The sequence below is a fragment of the Mastigoproctus giganteus genome, chromosome 2 (assembly GCF_048544385.1).
Source record: "Mastigoproctus giganteus isolate SK-2022 chromosome 2, ASM4854438v1, whole genome shotgun sequence".
In the NCBI taxonomy this organism is placed as follows: Eukaryota; Metazoa; Arthropoda; class Arachnida; order Uropygi; family Thelyphonidae; genus Mastigoproctus; species Mastigoproctus giganteus.
Window position 1 is genome coordinate 228,843,468 of NC_143576.1, and position 26,263 is coordinate 228,869,730.

At 37.6% G+C, this 26,263-nt stretch overlaps 1 protein-coding gene across 1 annotated transcript in view; it reads right to left on the minus strand.

Annotated features, from left to right (window-relative positions):
- Nucleotides 1-26,263, minus strand: part of LOC150090216 (ankyrin repeat and FYVE domain-containing protein 1) — a 199,065-nt gene that overhangs the window by 34,943 nt on the left and 137,859 nt on the right. Inside the window, exons 17-19 of the mRNA XM_090369021.1 lie at nucleotides 24,129-24,305; nucleotides 20,167-20,314; nucleotides 9,561-9,651 (exon numbers count right to left, since the gene is read on the minus strand). Coding sequence (XP_090225147.1) covers nucleotides 9,561-9,651; nucleotides 20,167-20,314; nucleotides 24,129-24,305 — 416 coding nt within the window. The remainder of the gene's footprint in view (nucleotides 1-9,560; nucleotides 9,652-20,166; nucleotides 20,315-24,128; nucleotides 24,306-26,263) is intronic.

Sequence of the window (26,263 nt, forward strand, 5' to 3'; positions counted from 1 at the left end):
CCTTTTTTCACTTTCTTATTCCCAAGGTGTTTTTCCTTCTGCTTGGAAATTTGTTCACATCTAGCCAGTTCCTAAAAAGGGTGACAAATCTCTCCCATCCAATTATCGTGCCATTGCAATTACTTCTACTCTTTCTAAAGTAATGGAGAAATCAATTAACCACCAACTCTTAAACTACCTAGAAAACTTCCGTCTGATCAATGATCGCCAGTATGGATTCAGCCAGTGTCAATCCACTGGTGATATTCTGGCTTATGTTACCCATTTATGGACAAATTCAATGGAAAATTTGGCGAAACACAAGCAGTTGCTCTTAACATCTCAAAGGCTTTCGATTGTGTTTGGTATAAAGGTCTTCTAAACAAGCTTCCATCTTATGGTTTGTCAACTGTTTTTTGTAATGGGTTATCCAGTGTTCTCTCTGATCGCTCACTGAGGGTGATGGTAGATGGCTCTCTATCTTCTAACTTTTCCACTAATGTCGGTGTCCCCCAAGGTTCAGTTCTTTCCCCCACTCTTTTCCTCTTGTATATTAATGACCTTCTTCCATTGACTGGAAATCCTATTCATAGTTTTGCTGATGATAGCACATTGCATTCCACTTTCCATTTTGAGAAACCTTGTCCTGCTCAATCAGCTTCAACTTCTCGAAAATCTGCTACCAATTCTTTAAATGCCGATCTCCAGGTAATTCTCCAGTGGGGCAAAGATAACTTAGTTGATTTCAATCCTTCTAAAACTCAGTCTTGTCTTATCTTGCAAAAAGGATTCTTCTGCTCCTATTCTTATCTTTGGTGACACTCTGATTACTAGGCAAAATGATATACCTCTTTTGGGATTACTCTGACTTCTAATCTCTCTTGGCACAAGCACATTACAAATATTGCTTCCTCTGCATCTAAAAAACGTTACATTTCTTCCAAACAGCTGTTCATTCTTTACAAATCGCAAATCTGCCCTATCATGGAATGTTATTGCTACATCTGGGGTGGTGCCCCCAAAACCTCTCTCAGGCTTCTTGATTCCGTTCAGAAGAGGGCAATTAGGTTAATTAATAATTCACCTCTAACAGAGTGTCTCCACTCGCTGTCTCATAGACACGTTTTCTGCTGCATGCCTCTTCTATAGATATTTCCACGGGCACTGTTCTTCTGAATTGGCTTCTATAATTCCCACTCTCTCTCTCTCTCTTTCAAAACAGTCCGAACATGTGGCGCTGTGAGCCAACATCCATTTACTGTCCAACTTCAAACTCACAGAACCAACTTTTCATCTTGCTGGTTTATTCATTCAACTGCTGTTTTCTGGAACAACTTTCCTTCATATGTATTTCCTGAAAATTACAGTCTACAGAAGTTCAAGTCCAATGTCAACAAAAATCTTCTTTCGTCTTCTCAACCTCCAACCCAAGCACAGTACTAAGTACTATAGGTTCTAAGAAAGGCACCTGGAATGGATGGAATGTATCCAGTTATATTAAAGTAGGCAGAAAAGGAAGTAAGCAAACCCTTTGCCATATAATTATGAGAGCTTCCTTGGACTCAGGGGAGGTGCCCATGGACTGGAGAATGTTACCCCAATCCACAAAGGAGGATCAAAGGGAGACACAGACCTGTTAGTTTAACTTCTGTTCCAGGGAAATTAATGGAGGCACTGGTTAAAGAAGTATTTCGGGATCATCTAGACAAGACTTCTGTTATAGCTCGGACACAGCATGGGTTTGTTAAGGGGAAGTATTGTGACCAATTTGATTGGATACTATGATGTAGTCACAAAGGAACTGGATGCAAAGAATAATTTTGATATATACTTGGATCTTAGAAAGGCTTTTGATACTATTGCACATGGAAGACTGCTGGACAAATTGGAGCAGTGTGGCATTGGAGGCAAATTGCTGCTATGGATAAAGGGATGGTTAAGTGGGAGAAGACACAGAGTGGTAATCAATGGACACTGCTCTTCGTGGACTAATGTTATTAGTGGAGTCTCCCAGGGTTCAGTGTTGGGTCCATTGTTGTTTTCTGTATTCATCAATGATATTGATTATGGTATATCAGGCTTAATGTCCACGTTTGCAGACGATACGAAGGTCAGCAGAGTTGTTAATGACACTAATGACAGTACGCTGCTGCAACAGGATCTAGAAAAGTTGAGCAGATGGGCTGAGAGGTGGCAACTGAAGTTTAACATTGACAAATGTAAATTACTGCATATGGGAAGCAGTAACCCCAGAGTAACGTATCAACTGTGTGGTACTACACTGACAGTGGTAGAGAGTGAAAAGTACCTGGCGGTAATTGTGCAGGCAGATATGAAGTTTTCTGAGCAGTGCAGATGGTCTTGCAAGAGTAGCTCATGGTGTCCTGTCAATGATATACAGGAATTTTTCTAGCAGGGATAAAGAGGTGATTATCCCCTTGTATAATGCAGTTGTCAGGCCACACCTTGAGTTCTGTGTACAGGTCTAGAGGCCTCATTTTAAGAAGGATATAGAGCTGTTGGAACGAGTACAGAGGAGGGCAACAAGATTAGTGAATGGAACAAAGGGTTGCTCTTACGAAGAAAGGCTTAAGTTTTGCAAATTACAGCGTCTGGAGACTAGGCACCTGCGACGTGATCTGATCGAGGAGTATAAAGTCTTGAATGGTTTGAGCATGCTCAATGCTGATGGAATTCTTCCTTTTGCTCAGAATAATTGCCTGAGAGGGCATAAATTCAAATTGAGGAAAGACAGTTGTAGGCTAGATGTGCGGAAGTTTGCCTTTAGCCAGCGGGTGGTTGATTGCTGGAACAAACTTCCATCTGTCATTGTAGAAGTTGATAGCTTATTAAACAGATTCAAGGCAGAACTAGACAAACATTTGGAGCAAGTGGATGAGTGAAATGAGAAGGGTGTGTGTGTGTGTGTGTGTGTGTGTGTTTTTGCTGATGCTATATAAACTTGCTTTCTTGCATCATGTGCTCTTGCTAATGTAATGCTAAAACCTACGAGGAAAGGATCAGGAAGTATACAGACCTAAGGCAGGAAGTCAAAAAAATGTGGCAAATGGAACAAGTGGCCATTTTTGATCAAAGTGTCAACCACAGGCATGGTGCCAAAAAAGCCTCCATAAGAACCTAGCAACAATAAAATTCCAAGAGAATACTTATATGGAACTCCAGAAAGGTGGGACCAGGAACACCTGTAGAATAGTAAGAAGGTTGCTTGATCAATAGTAATAATAATAATAATAGTAACTGAACACAACAAACAATGGGATAGAATTTTTCTCAGCGTGGTCTGTGCTTGTTAACGGAAGAAACTGCTTCTACAGGGATGGGATACAATTAAATAGATGCTGCTGCAAGAATTTTTGATGCAATCGATTCAGTTTTAGGTGTGTCTGACAACTGCTTGCTTCGGGGGGAGAGAACACACAGACTAATAGATTAACAGTAGCCACAGGCAGAGGTGGAAGTAATTCTTGCACCGTTATTGGAATGAGGAGCAACCTGGAAGGCAAGTTGGAGATCTCAAGAGCTGCTGAGAGTCATCATGAAACAAGTAAATACATGGGATGTGTTAGGATAACTAAGAGTAAGAACAAGTGCATGTATACCAATGCTAGGAGTATAGTACATATATGTGAAGTGCTGGTCAAGACATCAAAGGCAGATATTGTTGGAATATCAGAGACATGATGACACGCATATATAAGAAATAGAAATGGTGCAAGAATATTTGCTAATGCTGTTAGTTAAGAAACCAAAATCTAAGGCAGTTCTTGATCTGATTATCAGCAGTGATTATTCATGCATTAAGAATTTGAATATAAAGGAACCACTAGGTCACAGTGTACTAGTGTGGGATTTACTTAAAGATGTAACTACCAGGGGTAAAGGGAGGGGTTTTTTGCTTTTGTAAAGGCGACTACAGTGATCTCACTGTTTTTAAATTCTATACAGTGGGACCAACTGATGACGATACTAACAGTGCAAATTCTAAATTGGAAGCATTAAAGGAATTAAACTTGGAAGCTACTAGGCTTTTCATACCAATTAAGAAATACACTTCAAGGTTTAGGCCTACATGGATATCAGATGAACTAATAACACTTCTGGCAGAGAATAAAAATGCTTAGGATACATATAAATTATCAGGCGACACAGAAGATAATGGTAGATACAAGCTAGTCTGTAATCAAGTCACAAAGGAGGTTAGGCAAGCAAAGGCAGATTATGAGAAATCTTTGGAAAAGGATGCAAAGAAACACAGCAACGACTTCTTTATTTATATCAACTTTAGAAGGAAGGGGATGAATCAGATTGGTCCACTTCACATCGATGGTTCGACTGTTGATGATCCTGCTCAGATAGCTGAAAAACTGAATGAGTATTTTTCATCTACATTCACACATGAGGAAATCTGTAGGGAAGTGGATGATAGAAGCTTATTAAACTCTAACAGGGAGCTAAAAGATTTTGTAATAACTGAGAATAAAATGGAGAAGAAATTGTTGAAATTAAACAAACATAAAAATAAAAGACCTGGGGGTAACTGTGCAGTCAGATATAAGTTTTCTGAACAGTGCAGACAGGCTGCCAGAGCAGGTCATGCAGTCTTGTCTATGATATACATAAATTTTGCTGGCAGGGTGATCATCCCTGTGTATAAGGCAATGGTCATGCCACACCTTGAGTACTGCGTACAGGTCTGGAGGCCTCATTTTAGGAAGGATGTAGAGTTGCTAGAACGAGCACAGAGAAGGGCATTGAGATGGATGAAGGGGTGCTCTTTCCAAGAAAGGCTTAAGTTCTGCAAATTGCAGCATCTGGAGACCAGGCACCTGCAAGGTGATCTGAATGAGCTGTATAAGGCCTTGAATGGTTTAATGCTGATGGGATTCTTCCTCTTGCTCAGATTATGAACCTGAGGGGCATAAACTCTAATTGAGGAAAGCCAGTTATAGTACGGATATGTGGAAATTTGCCTTTAGTCAGCGGGTATTTGATTTCTGGAACAAACTTCCATCTGTTGTTTCGGAAGTTGATAGCGTAAATTAATTCATCAAGCATAAATTGCGTAAATAAATAAAATCAAGGAAGAAGTGGACAAACGTTTAGAGCAAATGGGGAGTTTTTTTTTTTGGCCGATGCTGCACAAGGTTGCAGCATCGGCCAAATCGTGCCACTGCTAATTCTACCCTATGTACTTGGTACCAGTACCTCTCATGGGATAGGAAAAAATCCCATAAAAGGAGATAAAGTTTTTATAATAATAATAATGATAAACGGGTGCTATGGCCCAGTGATTATGACACTGGACTGACCTCCTAATGGACCTGGGTTTTTTGCATTCCACCTTGGCAGGAGCAAACACACATCCATTCTGCTGGAAGACCAGCATAATATAATAATAATAATAATAATAATATAATAATAATAATTATTATAATATTAAAAAAAAACATGCAAAAATCACTTCATTGGATCTACCTCCCCAAGGCCAAAGTAATGGCCGAGACAGCTAGCGGAACCATTTGGTGTTGCACCCTAACACACCACTGGATGCAAGCTGAAGCTAAACAGGACCACTTTCATAGATGGATGATGTTGAGGAGAAGTAATGAACATACTGCATAGAGTGCAACACAGGTTAAAGTTACTTGTATTCAGGCCTTAGACAGAGGGATCAGTTCAAGAGAGAGAGAGAGAGAGAGAGAGAGAGAGAGAGAGAGAGAGAGAGAGAGAGAGAGAGAGAGAGAGAGAGAGAGAGAGAGACTCCTAAGGACAATAGTGGGGCAAGACCATCCAGGCCAACCAACTGGAAGTGCTTCATGCGCAGTGGTGCTAGTGACCACCCAGGAAGGAAGAAAAAGCCAAGGCATGAAGTGGAGCATCGAAATGAATACGTTTCATCATGCAAACATGCCATGAAGTAACTAAGCCAAAGACCACTTTACTTGAGGGTGTACAGAGAAGGGCAACAAGATTGGTGAGGGGAATGAAGGGATCCTCTTACCAAGAGAGGCTTAAGTTCTGCAAATTGCAGTGGCTGGAGACTAGGCACCTGCACGGTGATCTGATTGAGGTATATAAGGCCTTGAATGGGTTGAGCATGCTGAATTCTGATGGGATCCTTCCACTTGTACAGATTACGAACCTAAGGGGGCATAAATTCAAATTAAGAAAAGACAGATGTAGAATAGATGTGCAGAAATTTGCCTTTAGCCAGTGGGTGGTTAATTGCTGGAACAAACTTCCATCTGTCGTTGTGGAAGTTGATAGGTTGAATAAATTTAAGGAGGAACTGGACAGGCATTTGGAGGGAATGGTGTGATTTTTTTTTTTTTTTTTTTGGCTGATGCTGCATAAGCTCATACACTTGCTTTCTTGCATCACATGCCACTACTACTACTACCAATATGAGAGTGTACAGGATGAGACTACATACCAAGTGGTTGGAACAATTCCCACCTGTTAACGGTACTGAATGGCGAAAAGCAGACAAGAGAAGGACCATTGCCAAGAAGAACCTGATAGTTAGTTCCAGCAACCTTGAAAAAAAAAACCAAGTACAATGTCGCACAACTACAAAAAACAAAGAATATGGACGACATGGAACCAGAGGAGGAAGAGCAAGAAGAAATACAATCCACAGCAGCTGAAGTGGAAACAGATGAGGTCATGATATCCAGAATAGAGGACGAGTGGAAGAAGCCCTAACAGAATGAGGAATGGACCCCACAAAGACCCATGCTATACTGAAGCAGAGACCTAACAGAATCCTGGGGTAGGTCACAGAACACACCTCAATCAGCAAATAATACTACATTATCTCAACAGCAACAGAGCAATGCTGGAGGCCATCCACATGGCAGTGTACTGTGCTCTATAGCAGCCACTAGGATCAATGGAAGAGAAACAAGAGACCAGAAGCAGAAGAAACTAGTCTGAATTTAGATTTTGCAGAAGAAATGAAAAAACAAGGAACCATCATTTTGGGAAAGAAGGCTTCAGAAGATAGACAAACTAAGCATCAAAACAGGCCAACTGACCCAGTACCAATGACTAATAGGAGTAAGAAGTTGTTTGGAAAAGTGAAGAGCATCCTTAAGAAAGACAACATCCACAGCAAACACGAGACTGAAAATCAGAGAACAGGAGAATGCTTACACACTCTGAAGCAGAACCTATGCCAATAATACAAAGAATGCTCCCAGAGGAAAACAAATAACTGAATCCCCAATGAAAAGAATCTTCATAAACAAAGAGTCTTCTACAGTAGTATCAGACAAGAGGAGAAAGAAGATAATGGATCACCAAAGCAGAAGACAATCATGGAGTTCTGGGGCAATATATGTAGTAGTGAAGTAAGACAGTGACCAAGCCCCCTGGTTAGAACTGGAATGCAAGAAAATCAAAGTCATACAAGAGTTGACAGAATGGGAGATTCATGAGGAAGAAGTACAATAGGTGATCAGGAAGTCCCACAACTGGTAACCCCAGGAATAGATAACATCCACAACTACTGGTACAAGAAGTTCATTTAAACACACAAGCACTCAGCAGAGCAGAGCAGTTCACTTGGACGATAAGTCATCAGAGACAACCCCATAGTTTCTTACTCAAGGAATCACAAACTTGAAGGCTAAGGACCAAAATACAAGAAACTCAGCAAAATATAGGGTGATCAGCTGTCTCCCAACAATGTACAAGGTCCTGACCAGTTGCATAGCTAAAATATCAGACCACTCAGAGAGCCAGAACACAATGACCAAGTAGCAGAAGGGATAAGCAGATGAGCAATAGGTTACAAGGAGCAAGCTTACAAGCACCACAACTTGTACACAGCCTGCATCAATTACCACAAGGCCTTCAACTCTATGTCTCATAGCTGGCTAATAGAGACACTGAAGATCTACAGTCAACCCGACAGTGACAAACTTTCTAGAAGCAACCATGGTGAAATGGCGTACCACCAACAAGGTCAAGAACATAATAATTGGACAATCCTACCTTCTTTGAAGGTAGGAGCAACCCATACGCCCTCTCCCACCTGATGGACATGGATGACATTAGGCTCTAAACTGTAATTGAGAAGCAACTCCAACAGCTACTCCGATCACCAAAGAATTCAGCAATGACATCAGGATGGAATTTGGACTATAAAAATGTAAGACCCATGGAATGCATTAGGGGAACTTAGTCAGCCAAAACTACCAGCTGTAGACAGGTAAAGAGATCAAAGCCATGACTGGAAGAGACCTACAAATTACTTGGGGATGATGCAGGCTCTGCAATTAGAGCATAAGGAGATAAAGGCCTGCCTGGTTCAGAAGCCTGCTCAAAGCAAAGCTGAATGGAGGGAACACAAAGCCATAAATGCCTAAGCAATCCCAGTGTTAGCATGCTCCTTCGGGATTACAGAATGAGCTAACACTGAGCTGGAGGAGATCGCGAGAAAGACAAGGACAATAATAACCAAGAACCGCCAACACCACCTGAAATTAGCATCAAGAGACTGACTGAAGTCCAGAAAGGAGAAGGAAGGGGCTTACCTGAAGGATTACTTCCAGAAAAACAGTGCCCTCTACCAGGCCAAAAGGAAGATAGGCAAGCAGCATACCCCTCAACATAAGTGAGGAGACTCCTCCGGCCCAGACGGAAGAAACAAAGATATGAAGATGGCAAAGAATACACTCCATGGCAGAAAATGACCTCCAATTAAGGCCACATAGATAAAATGGCTTCCAATGCTGGCTCACGAGCAGGATGTCTTTCCTGAGACTGAAGGATTCGTTTCCACCATCCAAAACCAGGTAATCAATACCAGAAACTATGGGAAATATACCAGCAAAGAACCCAGAGTAACATGACACATGTTGACAATGCCACCTGGAGTCAGAAACAAGCCAACACAGGATGCAGGTTAATCGTCTAGGGATGAAGTACAGTCGTAGACCTGACCAAGTCACCAGGATAATACGTCAGAAGCTAGCAAGGAAATACCAGTTGATACTGTATTATAAGCATGAATCCCCAGGCTGTACTAGAGACTGTGCCGTAACAACAGGCAAGGTTAAGTCTGGTCTATTGTGCGTGATCGCACAATAGACCAGACTTAACCCTAGTTGATAAGAAGGAGGAAAAGAATACCAATCTGATCGACTTAGTAGTGCCGAACACCAACGATGAAAATATCATGAAGTGCACAAACCTAAGACAGAGGTCAAAGAGATTTGGCATATGGAACAAGTAACAACTATCCTGATCACTGTGTCAACCACTGGCACGGTGCCAAATGCCCCACACAAGAGCCTAGTAGTAATAGGCCTCCCAGAGAACACGTACAAAGCAATTCATAAAGTTGCAATCCTGAACACCCATATGATAGTCAGAGAGTACCTCGACAACAGTAATAATTGAACATAAAAATCGCCCTGTGTACTTTGTAACCCCATCATGGGGTTGAACCCCCTTCCCCATCAGGGAGAAATAACAATAACAACAATAATAATCAGTACTAAATAAAAATTATGGATTTAAAATACATTAGACCATTAAAAACAGATACTTACCTTAGATTTATAGCTTCAGCATTAATGCGAGATTCTGTTAGCAGGGTTCGACAGGTTGCTACATTGCTTTTCTGACATGCAATATGTAAAGCTACAATGAATAAATAATCAAAATGAAAATTAAATACTGTTTACATATGTTCATCATTATACAAAAAATATTTAATTAGAGAAATGTGTGCAAAGAAAATACATTACTTCCATTTAAGGAAGTAACATATAAGCAAATTAAGTGGTATTTTAACCACCAATCCAAATGGGACAAAATATAATCTGTAATACGTGAAGTTGGTTTTGTAAAAGAAATTCTCAAAAAATAACTTATTTACATAAAATGAGAATGAAAATAAAACAAATATTGTTTCAGTTTAAAATTTAAGGTTAATATTTCAGATCACTTATTAGACAACTGATTTGGAACAGCCTTATCACCCCCTTATATTTTTCCACATTCATGTTGATAAATAAAACCTATCACTTCATGTTTCAAGTAGTTTCTTGTGGAGAAAAGTTATAGTTATCTCTCTCTCTCTCTCTCTCTCTCTCTCTCTCTCTCTCTCTCTCTCTCATCTCTCTCTCTCTCTCACACACACACACACACACACACACACACACACACACACACCCCCCGACTGGGCTAGCCGGGTGGGTAAAGTGCCTGTCTGGCAACCACCTGGTTGTGGGTTCGAATCCTGCCTCAGGCTTGAATCAAAGTACTGCAAAAAAAAAAAAAAAACCTTGGGAGGTGCATTATGGCCACAGAAGTCGATGCGCCAACAACTACCAAAACACACACACACACACACACACACCACTCTTATACAAGCCTGACTCTTAACCCTCAGCTTTAAGGTGCAGAAGAAATCTTTATACTGTTCCACAAGCATGCATTCATGTAAGTATATATTCAAAAATACCGTTTTATTATCCAACTGTTTAACTTTTCTTCTCTTTTCTTCTTCTTTCTACTGCTAAAATATACATTTTTTTAAAGTCATTTTGCTCAGATATTATGTTAATTATCCTAAGGTTTTTGAGGAAATCCTGATAACAAGGTCTTGCCACTTCACACTGAGAAAGTGGCAAGACCTAGATATTTATTTGAAAATAAATATCTACAGGAACTCTCCGACTTACGTAAGGGTTGTGTTCCACAGAACGCTATATTTTTTGTTAGTTGTTGGCACATTGGTTTCTGTGGCCATAATGCACCTCCCAAGGTTTTTGCACTACTCTGATCCGAGCCCGAGGCGGAATTTTAACCCACGACCTTTGGGTTGCCAAGACCTTTACCCACCCGGCTAGCCCGGTCGGTGAACGCTACGTAAGTCGGAATTTTCCCTATGCTTGTGCAGCACTTGCAACTATGCTTGCTGAATTGATTGACTCAAAAAAGAAATGTTCGATGAACATGTAAATAGAATTATTTACTGTATTTACTCGTTTTTTTTTTTATCTCGTGTACAGGAAAAATCTCAAAATTACAAAAAGGAGAGCAGACAGGCATAACGTCAGTAAGTTTTACCTCTCGAGCATCGTTGCCAGAATCGACGTCTTCAGCTGATAAGTACCCACTGTGGAGATTTAGAACGGGTCGGCCGCTCAACCTCATGAAAGAAAATATTAATGGATGACTGGACAGTGGCTTTTTTATTTTCATTGTAGATTTCTTTGTAGCAAGCAAGCATATCATTCACCCCTCTGTTAAACTTTTAAGAATCATTTGCTGTCAGGATCCATCTTCTCAAATCTCGTTATTGCTGATGCAATTGCATGAAATGCCATTGGCATCTCTTTGGTGATGAAGCATCTTGGCTCCGGCAGCATTTTCTTCTTTCACTATCGCTGCCTGCAAGTCAATAAGTTCTTCGTTAGATAATTCCTTCTCTTCTTCCTCTGTTAACTCCTCTACGTCTTTGGCATCAACCTCAAACTGAAGTAGCTCTGCAACCTTTACAATCTTATCTGTAACCTCTTCATATGATTTGTCTTTTTCAAACCCTTCGAAGCCTTATACATGCTGTGGACATATTTTCTTCCATGCACCATTTAAACAACTTTTAGTAATTTCTGCACAGCCTTATTAATGTTTAAGATGGCGTTGTAAATACTGTAAGATTTCCAATCTCTTAACTTAATTTTTCTCATTGTTTACTGCAGACAATTCCTGAGCAAATGTTGTGTGTAAATAGTATGCTTTTAAATTTGAAATAACACCCTGATCCATAGGTTGGATGAGTGAAATCGTATTTGGCGGAATAAATATGAGTCTCACGCTAGAATTGAGATCATCTAGATGTGTAGATGTCCAGGAGCATTATCTAATAGAAGAAAAATCTTGAAGGAACATCGTTGTCTTTACAACAATTTTCAACCTTGGGAATGAAGCAGCATTTAAACCAATCCTTGAAGAGAGATATTGTTATCCAAGCTCTCTGGTTCGATCGGAAATGCACGGGTAGGGTGGCTTTATTGATTCCTTTAAATTCATGAGGTACACAAGCAGTGGTTTTAATCTGTAATCGCCCGCTGCATTAGCCCCAAGCAAGAGCACAGCCTATCTTTTGATGCCTTGAAACCTGGCATTGTATTTTCCTCTTTGGCAATGTATGTTCGATCTGGCATTTTTTTTCTAACACAGAGCAGTCTTGTCAACGTTAAAATTTGCTGCATTGAATAGCCGCCTTCATCAATAATTTTTTCCAACACATCACAAAATTTCTCTGCAGCTGCAGAATCATCACTGACAACTTCACCGCATACTTTAAAGTTGTGGAAACCAGTGCGATGCTTGAACCTATTAAACCACCCGTTGCCTGCCACGAATTTCGCTTGGGGTTTGCCATACTTATCCTTAATATCTTCATAAATACTTCTTGCTTTTGCTTGAATGGTCATTGGACTCAGGGGCACTTGCTTCTGAATCTGATTTTCCATCCATATTATTAACAGCTGTTCTGGCGCCTCCGTAGCCAGGTGGGCAGGAGCAGTAGTGTGTAGCACATGCTTCTTGATTAGACCGGGGTTCGAGCCCGTGACCACCAAATACGGAGGATGCGGAAAGGTCAGGGAGACTCCAAAGTACTTTTCTAATGTTGATATGAAAAGGGTATTTCCTCCCTAAAGAATATCTTAAAGGTAACCAATAATCTTCTGTTGGTTGGCTGGTTGGGTTAGGGGTTTATTGGTGCATTGACTGCTACGATCATAGTGCACGATTTTTTATGGTTGCTGTTGTAAAAAGATTTATACATCTGAAGTTCAGTTTTTTTTTTTGTTTAATTGTACTTTAATATGTTTGCTGCCTCTGTCACAAATGAGTATCAAATGGCACCAGAAGTGACTGTAGTACATATGAATGATCTTAAGCAGTCAATAAACGAGTGCTGTAAAAGTAAAGGTACAAGAAATTAACAACTGTTCAATATCAGCATAATGAATGCACTCTGCTATTTGCAGCAATGCTTGGTTTTTGTTTATACACTGGGTATACAATTGTATTTGTTCTTTGATTGTGTTGAGGTTGGATTATATACAAGGAATAAACTTTCGATAAAATTTTGAGGTTTGTTCAGATTTACAGTTCAGTCCAAAAATAAGTGTTCACTTTTAGCTATGAATTTCAGACTTAATTTTCAACTATTATTTAAAAATTTTCAGAATGTTGAGGATTTCATAATTATGGCACACTGGATAAACTCTCTCAAACATAGGCAGCAGCAAACATGATAAGGTTATGTAGAATGAGAAAGATATTAGAGGATTTAATCCAGAAATTGACCCCTGCTTATGTCGGTTCACACCTGGGTAGTTCCCATCCAGTATACTAGATACTGTATTTTAGGACTTGCACAAGGGGGTTACACCCAGGGTTATTAATATTCCCATCATCATGAGGGTGCAAGCAGAGGTTTTCATTGTTGCAGAACAACTGGATTTCACTAAAATTCATTCACTTAACTAAAATGTCACCTGATTATCGGTTCCATCAGCATTTTAGACTCTCAGGTAGTAACCCCTATCTTGCCACAAGCCTTAAAAACCAAAATAAAGACAAGAAAACATGAGTCAAAATAAAGGAATCATTCCCTTATTTTCATTAAAAAATACTAAGTGTAGCGATGACATTGATAGTAGAAAGCTTTCGGTATGTTGTTACAGAGTTTTGTTCAATGGGTGACAAGCTGCATCTTTGCATTTAAATAACTCCAAGGAATTTAACACGTGGAACAGAAGCAATAGTTACAGACTGAATGGAAAAAGTTCACATATTTAGTCTTATTAGGATTAATGGCCAACCCGAAATAAGCAATATAATCAATATAAACAACAAAAGTTGGAAAAAACCCCCACACTTTTTGTAGCTAGAGTATACTGAGTTAGTTGACAGGCATTAGGAGTTGAAAAGTAAAGAAGACATCACCAGTACATTAGCAGAAATTTAAGTTATGGTAGAAAAAAAGATACAAGACTGTGAAGAATACTAATGCCCATACTAACTGTTTTTACAACAGCAGATGAGTTTGAAAGAAACACCATTTGCCTCTCTGTGAGCAAGTTTATGAGGGCCAGAATTGAAGTATATCTGAAGCAGGAACAGAAAAGAGGAAACCTGTACTGTAGGAAATTTGTATTACAGAAGCACAAGTTTACTCACTGCACAAAAGTCATATGTAAGAAAACACAATGAAGGTTATTTTATTATTATTTTTTTTTTATGAAGACCCCAAAGCATAAGAGGTATTAGAACCTAAAGTACTTAGTACCGTGCATGGATTAAAAGTTGAGAAGATTAAAGAAGATACTTGTTGACATTAGACTTGAATTTCTGTAAGCTGTAATTTTCAGGAAATATGTAAGAAGGGAAGTTGTTCCAGATTTCTCCATTACTTTAGAAAGAGTAGAAGTAGGTGCAATGGGAAGATAATTGGATGGGAGGTATTTGTCACCCTTTTTAGGAACTGATTGGATATGAGCAAATTCCAAGCAGAAGGGAAAACACCAGTGCAACAACAAAAAAAAAAGTGTAAAAAGGCAACGTAGAACAGGAATAAGCTCAGAACTACAGGTTTTTGAGAACAAGTAGAGAAATACTGTTGGACATTGGAACCTGGTGCTTCTTGGTATTAAGACTGTTCAAACTTCTTCTGACATTCTTTTGACGGAAGACCACAGGAGGTGGGCAGGAGCATCAGTGCATAGTACACGCTTCTTGATTAGACTGGGGTTCGAGTCCGTGACCACCAAAATATGGAGGATGCGGAAAGGTCAGGGAACGACCACCGTATATATCCCCGGAGCAATATGGCCTTAGTTGCTAATGCTCTTAAAAACCAAAATAACAAATAAACAAACCACAGTAGGTATTGAATGGAGCATACCGGGAATGGTAGGCGATTGTTTGCCAAGGTCATCAACACACAAGTTAGAAGAAAAGTAGGATGCTAGCTAGCAGGTCAGCTTTATCTTTAGCTGAGTTTGCAATAGAACCATGCAATTTTGACAGAGGTGGAATAGAGATGGACAAAAGTTGATCAATAGCTTTGGCAGGAGACCAGAATGCTCGACTACCATTTGGAGAAGAAGCAAGCTTTCTTCTCTTAGCCTGGTCAAAATTTAGTTTTGACTGATTAATAACTACTTTACAATTGTTGCAAGCTTTCGTGTAGATAGAAAATGAATGTGGAGATTCAGATGCAGGCCAATTGAGGAGATTTGGATGCAAGCCAATTGCAAAACTGACAGAATGGGGCAAAAAGATTTTAAGTAAGACAAGATCAAAAAGAGGAGATTTCAAATTACTGAGACTGACAGGGAACATCAGGGTTTTGCTTTTGCTGAAAAGCTTTATATATTATAGAAGCCTGTTGGATTACACATGTTTTTGTAAAATGCAAGGTTCTGGTTTCTGTTAATTATGTGATGTGATATTGGTTTCAACCCAGTACATCAATTTCCTGGTGATATAAAATGCTAGGTTACATTAGCTAGGCTAATGTTCCAAGTCACAACAACAAACATCATCCATATATTAAAGTTTCCTAGCATATCTTCAGGCATATGGATGGAGGAAGGCAACTACAATCAGTACTAGGATGGACTTTATATCACTTATTACCGCTATAGCACCACAAGATTGTGTTTACGGCATATTTTTTGGGGACAGAAAAGTCCTTTGCAATAAAGAGACAAGCATCTTCTCCTCCTTTGTGTCGCAACTGGAGACAACATTAAAACAGAAATTATTTGTAAGAGTAGAAAGCTTGTTGCAAGGACTAAGCCATGTTTCTACAGTGGGCTAAGAAATTAGCATTAGTAGGGCATATGATGCAAGAAAGCAAGCTTATATAGCATCAGCCAAAAAAAAAAAAAAAAAACCTTTCATTTTCACCCATCCATTCACTCCAAATGTTTGTCTAATTCTGCCTTGAACTTATTTAAGTTGCTGACCTCCACTAAAGCAGATAGGAAGTTTGTTCCAATTATCAACCACCTGCTGGCTAAAGGCAAATTTCCACACATCTATTCTACAATTGTCTTTTCTCAATTTGAATTTATGCTCCCTTAAGTGAGTAATCTGAGTGAGAGGAAGAATCCCATTAGCATTGAGCTTGCTCAATCTATTCAAGGCCTTATGCACCTCAATCAGATCACCTCACAGGTGCCCAGCCTCCAGAAGCTGCAATTTGCAGAACTTAAGCCTTTCTTGGTAAACACCAACCCTTTGTTCCCCTCACTAATCTCATTGCCCTTCTCCGTACTCATTCCACAAATCTACATCTTTCCTAAAATGAGGCCTCCAGACATGTATACAGTACTAAGGAAGTGTTACCCCAAAACTAAAACCCTAGAAATCTTTTATTCTCTCCATAAATGTCAATAAGGTTATTTACTAAACTCCCTTAAATAAACTTGCAAATTTAAGTCTGCTACATATCTTTGGTACAGATATTTCCATTAGCACCTATGGAAATGTCTGCCTTATTACTGCCATTCTGTAGTTCTTCCATATATTCACTTCCATTGTTTTTGAAATGTGCCACTCTATTTCTATCCTTAATAGAACTGCTTTCTTCATTTTTCTTTATTCCTATGTCATTGCATTCATTTACTGAAACATTTTTTCTTTTGTTTTAGTCCTCCATCACTGTTGTATCTGTCATTCATTCATTCATTCTGAGTATTTTTGCATTCTACCCTCATTTATTTGTCTAAGTTTAATAAATTTAAAGTAAGCTCCAAACGTTTAATATTCTTATTATATAGGATAATAAAAAACATAAGGTAAAATGATTTATAGGTAAGCCATTAAAAATTTCTTCAGGTTTAGGCAGGCATATGAGGTGTGATCAGTAAGTCTGGGGACTGACATATCTTGAAATTGCAGCATCTTAGCAAGGCAGGATATTGCAACATGTTTGATGACTCATCTAGATATACCAAGGTGTGAGTCACCCATTTATGGTAATCAATCTGAATTAGCATGTATTAAATAAATTTTTTATGCATTTAATCACATTTAAAAATGAGCAATTTTATTCTGCAGTGAATTGGCATCAAATTTTGTTTGAAATAAGGGAAAAATGCAGCAGAAACCCATGAAATGTTAAAAACAACTTTTGGAAAGGATGCTGTGTGTATGCATCATTTGAAGACTTTTCGGTTGCTTGCAAAGTTTAAAGAGGGCTGCATGTCCATCAAAGATGATCCTCACTGTGGCCACCCTTCAACTTCAAAAACCAGTGATTCAGTCACTTGTGCTCATTATCTGATCTTAACTATCTGTGAAATCACTGAAAGTAGTGAAATTAGTATTTCAAATGGGACACATCCATGAATTTTAACACAAGCATGCTGCTGCTGACCCACACTTTTTCATTTACATCATTACTGGTGATGAATTGTGGTTATGTGGCCATGACCCAGAAACAAAGGCTTAGTCCTCTCAATGAAAGACTGTCTTCTCCAAGACCCAAAATAAGATAATTGCAATCAAATGTGAAGATCATGCTTATATTTTTTGAGTTAGAGGGTACTGTTCGTTATAAATTTATCCTGCACAGTCACACAATGAACCAGGAATACCACAAAACAGTTCTACAGCGATTGCAAGATGCTGCAGGGAGGAAATGACCAGAAAACAAGGCTTCAGAGAATTAGTGCTCTTATCATGACAGTGTCACTGCACACTCGACACTTTCCATTCAAGAATTTCTTGTGGAGCACTCCATCACCTGGTCTTCCCCCATTACCTGTAATTTTCCCCTCCCACCAGATTCAAGGAAATTATTTAGACTGCTATACAGGAATTCTTAGCAATTCCAAAAGAAGCCTATCGGGTATACTTTCAGAAGTTTTGGAAGCATTCAAATCACTTTATACTGGGTCAAGGAGATTCCATTCAAATAGCTAATATGCATCATTATTTGTCAGTGTTGAAGTTTAACTTGGACAAGTGCAAAGTACTGCATATGGATAGCAGTAATCCCAGGATAACAGAAGTGGAGAATAAGAAGACCTGGGGGCAATTATGCAGTCAAACATGAAGTGCTCTGCGCAGTACAGACAGGCAGCCAGGACAGATCATGGACTGTTTTTGTCAATGATATACAACGATCCTGCCAGCAGAGATAAGGAGGTGATTATATATCCTGTTGTTTAATGCATTAGCTAGGCCACATCTCCAGCACTGCACACAGATATGGAAGCCTCATTTTAAGAAGGAAGAATCTCTTTGAATAGGTACAGAGAATTGCAACCAGACTATTTCAAGATACAAGAGTATCTTGGACTAGTCTTTCATTGTAAGATACATACTCTTACCATGAAAGATTCCAGTAATGCAAATTGCAGTGCTAGAATTGTAGGTGTTCAGAGACAAGAATCCAATAAGTACACAGATTTTATTTTTGACTCAGCACATTTTGGTAGAGCAGTACAAAGTCTAACTGATTTACCTTAGAAATAACATGAGGTGCATAAAATCCTCTATGCAAACATTTCAGTTTCAGTGATTTGTGCTTACCTCTTCTATCATGTTTCTTTTTACAGACAATCCAAAGTTCTTTCAAGTTGTTATAAGTGACTGGAGATGTGAAACTAGAATACTTGAAACCAGAAATCAAGTTTTGAATAAATTAACTTGAGCTATATATAAGCAGCAGACAACTTTAGATTTAAAAATCACAAATTATGATGACAATCTCTCTTATTTTTAATGTAACTGTCTGCCAGCATATACTCTGTATACTCACCACTGAGCCTAGTGACATTACATTGGATGGCATTACGTATTGATATTGATGATAAGTCATGGCAAAATAATATGCACCTACTCATACATTGTAGATCAACATGAGCACCTAAGGAAATATTGCTATAAAAAAACTTGTGCATACTAAACATGCACTTAATATGCAGTTCAGGAATACCTCGCATAGCACGGTTTCGAACAGTGCAAGTTTCGCTATAGCGCAGTTTACAAATTGAAAAAAAATTAACTGCATTACACACCAATACATTTGATATGTATGTATGTATTATAATGCTATCACGTAGGCCAATGCGTTATGGATTCAAGGCCACGCTGACTGTTGGCGCAACTCCTATCATATAGGACTCTGCTAGCATTCATACATTAGTAAACACACTAGATTTCGAGCGCAGTGAGGTCGTTGACTGTGCGTAAGCTGTACAAATATTTTTGGCTGTGTATAACGTTACACCTTTATACGCAAATATGAGTGGAAAGAAGAAATGTAATGGTGCCCAGTGTTCTTCTAGATCCAAACATCAAACGAGGTATGAAAATAAGGCAGGTGTTGCAAAATAACATTCAATGTCATAAAGAGATGTATGTAGATAAAAAGAAGAAAAAAACTGTGCATACCAAGCTGATCAGTTATTTTTCAAAATAAAAATACAGTACATACTACACTTATATTCTTTTGGTATGTACATACTGCAATAAAAAATCATTTGTACTGTACTTACTAGTATTTTTCATTTTTATCATTTTAGCTTTTTTTTTTTTTTTTTTTTTGCAAGAACTTCGTGTGCATTAATTTATTGTAAACAAACACCTATATATTTTTGCAATTCGACCCATATAATCAAATTATCGGAATGCATTACATTAAAATACATACTAATAATATCTCAATCAGCGTGGTATTTTTTTGGCATGAATTAACGAGGTATTCCTGTGTATAAAACAAGGTATTCCTGTGCGAGGTATTCCTGTATATAAAACAAGAATGATGGACAAGAAACTGTCTTATGGTGCACAACCTATATATGCATATATGGCACCAGAGTAATATAGGTTTCAATAGCCTACAAAAGCTATTGAACACAAAATTTGAATGTTAACAAAAAAATAAAATAACCTGAAAGACAAATAAATAAGAACTGAGTATGACAGAAAGGAAACTAAATGAACCAACATTATTATATCTTAAAAATTCTAAGTAAAATATCCAAATAGTGAACATGCTAAAGAATATGTAACTGAGGTTGACTATAAAATACTCATTGTTGTAATTTAACAGTACTTCTTGTTAATATTTCAAAATGAAATTTACAAATAACCTCAAAATAATCTTACCATTATTAAGATTATTATCCACTGAATCACAATTAACACCATTCTCTAACAGAATGCTGCAAAGGACACTGTGATCTTTGGCAGCAGCTAGGTGAAGTGCTGTTTGTTTTTGAGGTGTCAGATCATTTACATTAGCACCGGCCAGTAACTATAAATAAAATTTTAAAAATAATAATAAAAAGTATTTGAAGACAGCTGTAAGTGAATATAAATTATGATATCTATACAAAACTGTATATAAACTGTTAGCTTTACAAATACAATATAATTTTCCAAGATAATTTTCAATTTTCTTCATATAGTATATTTTTAGCAATTCATATTATGCACCGATTTCCAAAGCATAAGAGTGTAAACAGTCACAAAACAAAATATACAGAAATATTCATATGTTGCTTGTGGAAATGTCTGTTTATATCCACATATGCTTGTGAAAATGTCTGTGCATATCCACATGTGCCTGTGGAGATATTTAACTGCAAATTCATAAATATATAATCTTTAATTAGCACTATATACTGGTTAAAAAGAAAATGGCAATGAATATGAATGCATAAATCATGGAGAATGACATACTGGTCAATAGTGGTATTCCGACTTGCAACAATGCTGCATGCTTTTGATTAGTCTATCAAGAAACCCAGATTCATAAGATCATTTATGAGCACTTGGAGAGATTGTTGAAGTGGCCAGAAAATTGCAATATATATATTACTCAATGGCATCCCAAGAATGCTTTACAGCAGTGTTTCTCAATGTTTTTTTCAGATATGTACAACTTTTATATTTAGTATTAGTAGTAGCAAAATCTGCAAGAAAGCAAGCTTATACAGCATCAGACAAAAAAAAAAAAAAGCACCACCTCCCATTCCACCTTTCCATAACTTCAAGCAGTTTCTGGTTCTTTCTTGAATTTATTCAAACTAGCTACTTTCAAAAAACAGATGAAAGTTTATCCCAACAATCAACTACCCACCAGCTGAAGGCAAAATTCTTCAGAATTCACATCTTGCAAAACCATTCTTCCTTAATTTGAATGTGAGGTGGGAAGCCCCAGACCACTTTCACATTTGAAGTAGAAGTCACTGCCCACAAAAAATATTAAACTATACATGCAATGCATATATATTAATTATCAAATATATTAAATGTAATAATTATTTTTTTTAATTCAATGATATGTACTTATACTTAACATATGTAGTAGTATATATTTAGTTGTTGCAGGAATACCTGTACTTCCAATCACTGTTAATGGGATTTTTCCTACTGTTAAAAAAAAAAAAAAGTTTTGTTTTATTGTCAGGTCCCATGGACCACAGGTAGGGAAACAATTCTCTATAGGACTGAGGATGGAGATCATACTTGCCATGCTACATGGATAATGGTGTTCACCTCCAGATAGTAGTCAACCAGTCTGTTTCACATAGGAGGTCCAGGATGTCACTGCTATACTTCTGTTCAGTTGCTATGTTCCCCTGAAAACACATTGGTATACCAACTCAAAAGGATGTCTATACAAACTACAGACCACAACGTCTCTTCTTCTCATAGAGATATCCCCCTTGATGATGTTACTGGTAAAATTATATTCCAGGGACATAATGTTACCAGTAACATCATGATCTTGATCCATATATGTCTCAAATCACTCAATGAAGGGTCTGTGATAAACAATACACACCAACATCGGTCTTGGGTCCACATAACATGTATTCTCTGCCAATTCAAGAAAATATGAGATATGAGTGAGGAATTTAAACTGCTTTGTTTTTGCATAGAAAACACCATCATGAAAAATCTTTTGCATAATGGTTTCTTTAAATACTGAGTTCGCAGAGGTTCTTTATATACAAGGGTTCTTCTTGTACTTAAAGAAAACCCTCTTAAACCTGCCCCTCTTCTCTCTCCTGCACAATTACTGCAGGAGTGCCTCAAGGCAAAGTCCAGGGATTCTTTTCACTGCAATTATTATGCCATTTCTTGCTGCTAAAAAGCAAGATCATCAGTTACACTGACAATGTTAAGCTGTTAACAAGAACCACTGCCGAGAAAAACCCAGCAAGCATCACCAGACAGATTAACACTTAACTAAAACCTGTCCAGTGCCTAGACCAACATGAATGGCTGAAATATATATCCAGGTTCTTTAATCAGCCCACAACCAGTGTAACACCAACAATTCTTGACCACACCCATCCAGCTTATGCACTGGCAACAACTCACATCACTAGAGATCAATTCATCATACGCAGTATGCCTTTCAACTTTACAACCAACTATAAAAAATCAACAGATATAATTTTTTCACTGAGATTAAATCCTACATCTTGAAACCTCAGCAAAAGGCAGGTAATACTGGTTCACTCTCATGTGGTGTAATTTTTGACACAAGTTTTTCTTTCAAATAGCACATCAACAAATTAACATATTCTGCTCCCTGAGGTGGCCCATCCAAGGAACAGCATCTTTATGTGAGGAACACCCCTACCCCACATGAGAAAGCATGTGGTAACTTAGACATACCTCACCATCCCACATCATGTGGCCCATATTTTGGATCCAAAATATGGGTCATAGCTGTCACAACTAATGTCAATTGAGCCAATGAGGCAGAGTATTGGCTGCCAGATGGTACTATACACTTCTAATTAGAATACTACAAAGATCGTTTCTGGGCTGATCTCAGAGCCTAACATATGGGCAATATGCTTCTGGAGGATAATCAGCCTGAATCTAGAGCTGCTCTTCCTTCACAGCATAATAGACTTTAAATTTCAGAGAGATTTCTGCCCAAACAAATGTTGCCCACCATCAGGTTCCACAAACCGACAAATTAAAAGAAGCTAATGAAACATCTAATGGACTGGTCTCCCCTTCTCATGATGCTCATTATATAATAAACTAAGATTTGAATCACTCCTAAAACACTTGAATATACTGAATGTATAACTGTTCAAATGGTGTGTAATTATGCATAATATATACTAATTCTATACCTTTATTTTAAGTATAATCTATTTAAGTAAAATTAAATGCAACAAAGCATATCTTTAAGAGCATAATAATCTATATAATATTGGTGTAAACACACCATAGACAACTCTTAAATAAAAAAACTACGCTAGTAGTGTGAAGGGCATAATTTTATCTGTATCTCATATTGTGCTCTTCCTTCACAGCAAGTTGCCATGTATTGCACTACCTCGAATAAGTAATGCTGAGAATAATATACTCTTAAAGATATGATGCCTTGTTGCATTTAATTTCACATAAATATTATCATGTACACCTTCTGGCATCTCTTATATTGTGGGATTATCTTCACAACTGGATTGTCGTGTCTGCAATACCAGGGTACCTGCACACCCACTGATGAAAGGCCAACAAGCCTTGAAACGGTGTCGTCAGGGTGGTGGTGCCCACTGAGAATAAGTAACAATAGTCTTCTCTTTTAGTGAAGCATTACTTATTCGAGGTAGTGCAATACACGGCAACTCGTTGTGAAGGAAGAGCACAATGAGATACAGATAAAATGACGCCCTTCACACTACTAACGTAGTTTTTTTTATTTAAGAGTTGTCTATGGTGTGTTTACACCAATATTATATATAATCTATATAATGCTCTACTTTTATTTTAAATATAATCTACGTTAGAATACTTGAAATTTTAAACTCCTAACATATTAAAAATGATGGGTTATTGTGTACTCTTTGGTAATACATTATATATAAGATTATTTATTTATACTAATGAAACAATACATTTTAAGAGATTGACAATTGTTTTAAGGCAACTACTCTATATAAAATTATATAGAGTAGCTATATGTAGCTGTAACAAATTTTCTATGCTGTATGTATAGAAAATTTGTTACAACTTTGTAACAAATTTTCCATTCACATGGTAGCAACTTTGCAATGCAGATTAATGTTTTATATGAAGAAAAAAATACTTACCAAATTTCTCATTATAATCTCTGAACCTGATTCCACAGCCAAATGTAATGGAGAAAGCTGTGTGGAATCCTGAATACGAGAGTGAATATTGACATGTATGCTAAGAAGAAAGAGAACACTTTCAATATCCGACTTTTGAATAGCAAGATGCAAGAAGTTTCGTCCTTTGTTATCATGCTATAGGCACAAAAAAAAAAAAAAAAAAAGAAGAAAGTAAAACAATGTTTTACTTAAAATTGATTTAAAAATAAGAAAAGAAAATAATTTACAATTCAAAATGAAATGAATAATCTAACTCATATTTAATAGCAATTGTTTTATTATATCACACTATAAATTTAGATGGCAAATTGAGATTGTATGTTTTACCCAACTAAAATATATCAGCTTGGATAATGCATATTCCTCTCAAAATAAATCAACCATTGCATCTAAAACATTAGAAACATTTTGCTTAATTTGAAGGCAAATTTTTGAACATCATCCTACTGTCAGAGCAATAATATCTCATCAACAGATTTAGTCACATTCTGAAAGTAACCCAATCTTGATAATAATAATGATTTGAATTAAGTGAATTACAGCAGCTGAATTACCTGCTAGGTCATGAATTATTCAGCTGCTTTAAGTATATGTTTGCCCAACTTTTGGAGTATGTCTCATGTTGGGTATACAAAGCCTGAAATAACAGGCTTTGTATACAATACCTGTTAAGTATATGGTTGCCCAACTTTTGGATTATGTCTCATGTTGGGTATACAAAGCCTGTTATTTCATAGTTACTACAATAAGTAGAATCAGTCTTTTATATGATATTCATAATCCTATGAGATTCAATTTTCTACTTACTTAATAGGGGATATTATTAGGTCACACGAACCAGTTGGCATAATAGGGCTGACAGTACAGGAACCTGTAACAGGAAGTGATCACTGAGTTCTACAGTGGAAGATAAAGAGAGAGAGAGAGAGATAGCAGTAGTTAAAGGCAAAGGAATGGGTTATAATTTCAGCAAAGAAATTACGATGGCTTAAGATGCTACATGGCCTCTATTAACTGGGTAGATATTTCAGAGAGCGAATACAACTGAATTATGGTATACCTTTAAAACATTAATCACAGAAGCCTTGAATGCTTATATACCATTAAAAAATACTCCACAAGGAAGATTCCAAGTTGGATGAATAAGGAAGTTGTCAGATTACGTGAGCAGAAAAGTTACAGAGTGATAAAAAGTACTGAAGCCTATAACAGCTACAAATTGATCTGTAATAGTGCCACAGAAAGGGTTAGGCAGGCAAAGGGAGATTTAGAGAAATCGCTGGAAAAGAGAGCAAAGAGTGGGGATAAGGAATTCTTCATATATATATATGCAAAGAGGAGAAGGACAAACCAGATCGGACCCTTATGAAAGGAATGTGGGATAGTATTAGATACCCCAGCTGACATTGCAGATGAACTCAACAGTTACTTTGCATCGATATTTACTGATGAAAAATTCTTTGCGTCAATGAGAAATTATGGGAGTGAAGTTGAAAAAAATATAATTAATGATGCTGAAATAGACTAATACATTTGAGGGCAAAGGCCTCATGCTTCGAGGTTGAATGACTAACATATAGGTTAGTGGAAAATCACCATTCTAACATCTACCAAATTTTAATGTCTAGCCATCTACCAAAGTAGTTAAATTAATTAATTAAATACTATACTATCTGGCTTCCTCTTCTCCGCCCTTATTGCTCCACTGGTAATAAAAAGTTAAATATCCTGGTATATGCTGATGATCTAAAGGTATTCACATCAATTAAGGCAAACCAAGACCCCTCACCAAATCCCAGAAGAGCTAACTGCCACTTTCTCTCTCCTCAATACGTATCTACCTCAAACAATTTGGTCTGCATATCAATCCTAAGAAGTCAGAAATCATGGTCTTCTTGTTAAAGCAACAACCAACAAAAATCTATCCAGCCCTCAATGGAGCCTCCATCCCACTTGTCCGACATCACATTGACCTAGGAATCAGATTTGACCCAAAGCTTCCTTTCGGATAGCATGCAGACATTCCTCACAAAAGCTGCCAGACTGAGATGGATATGCAAGCAACATCTGCACCATGTAACAGACAAATCCAC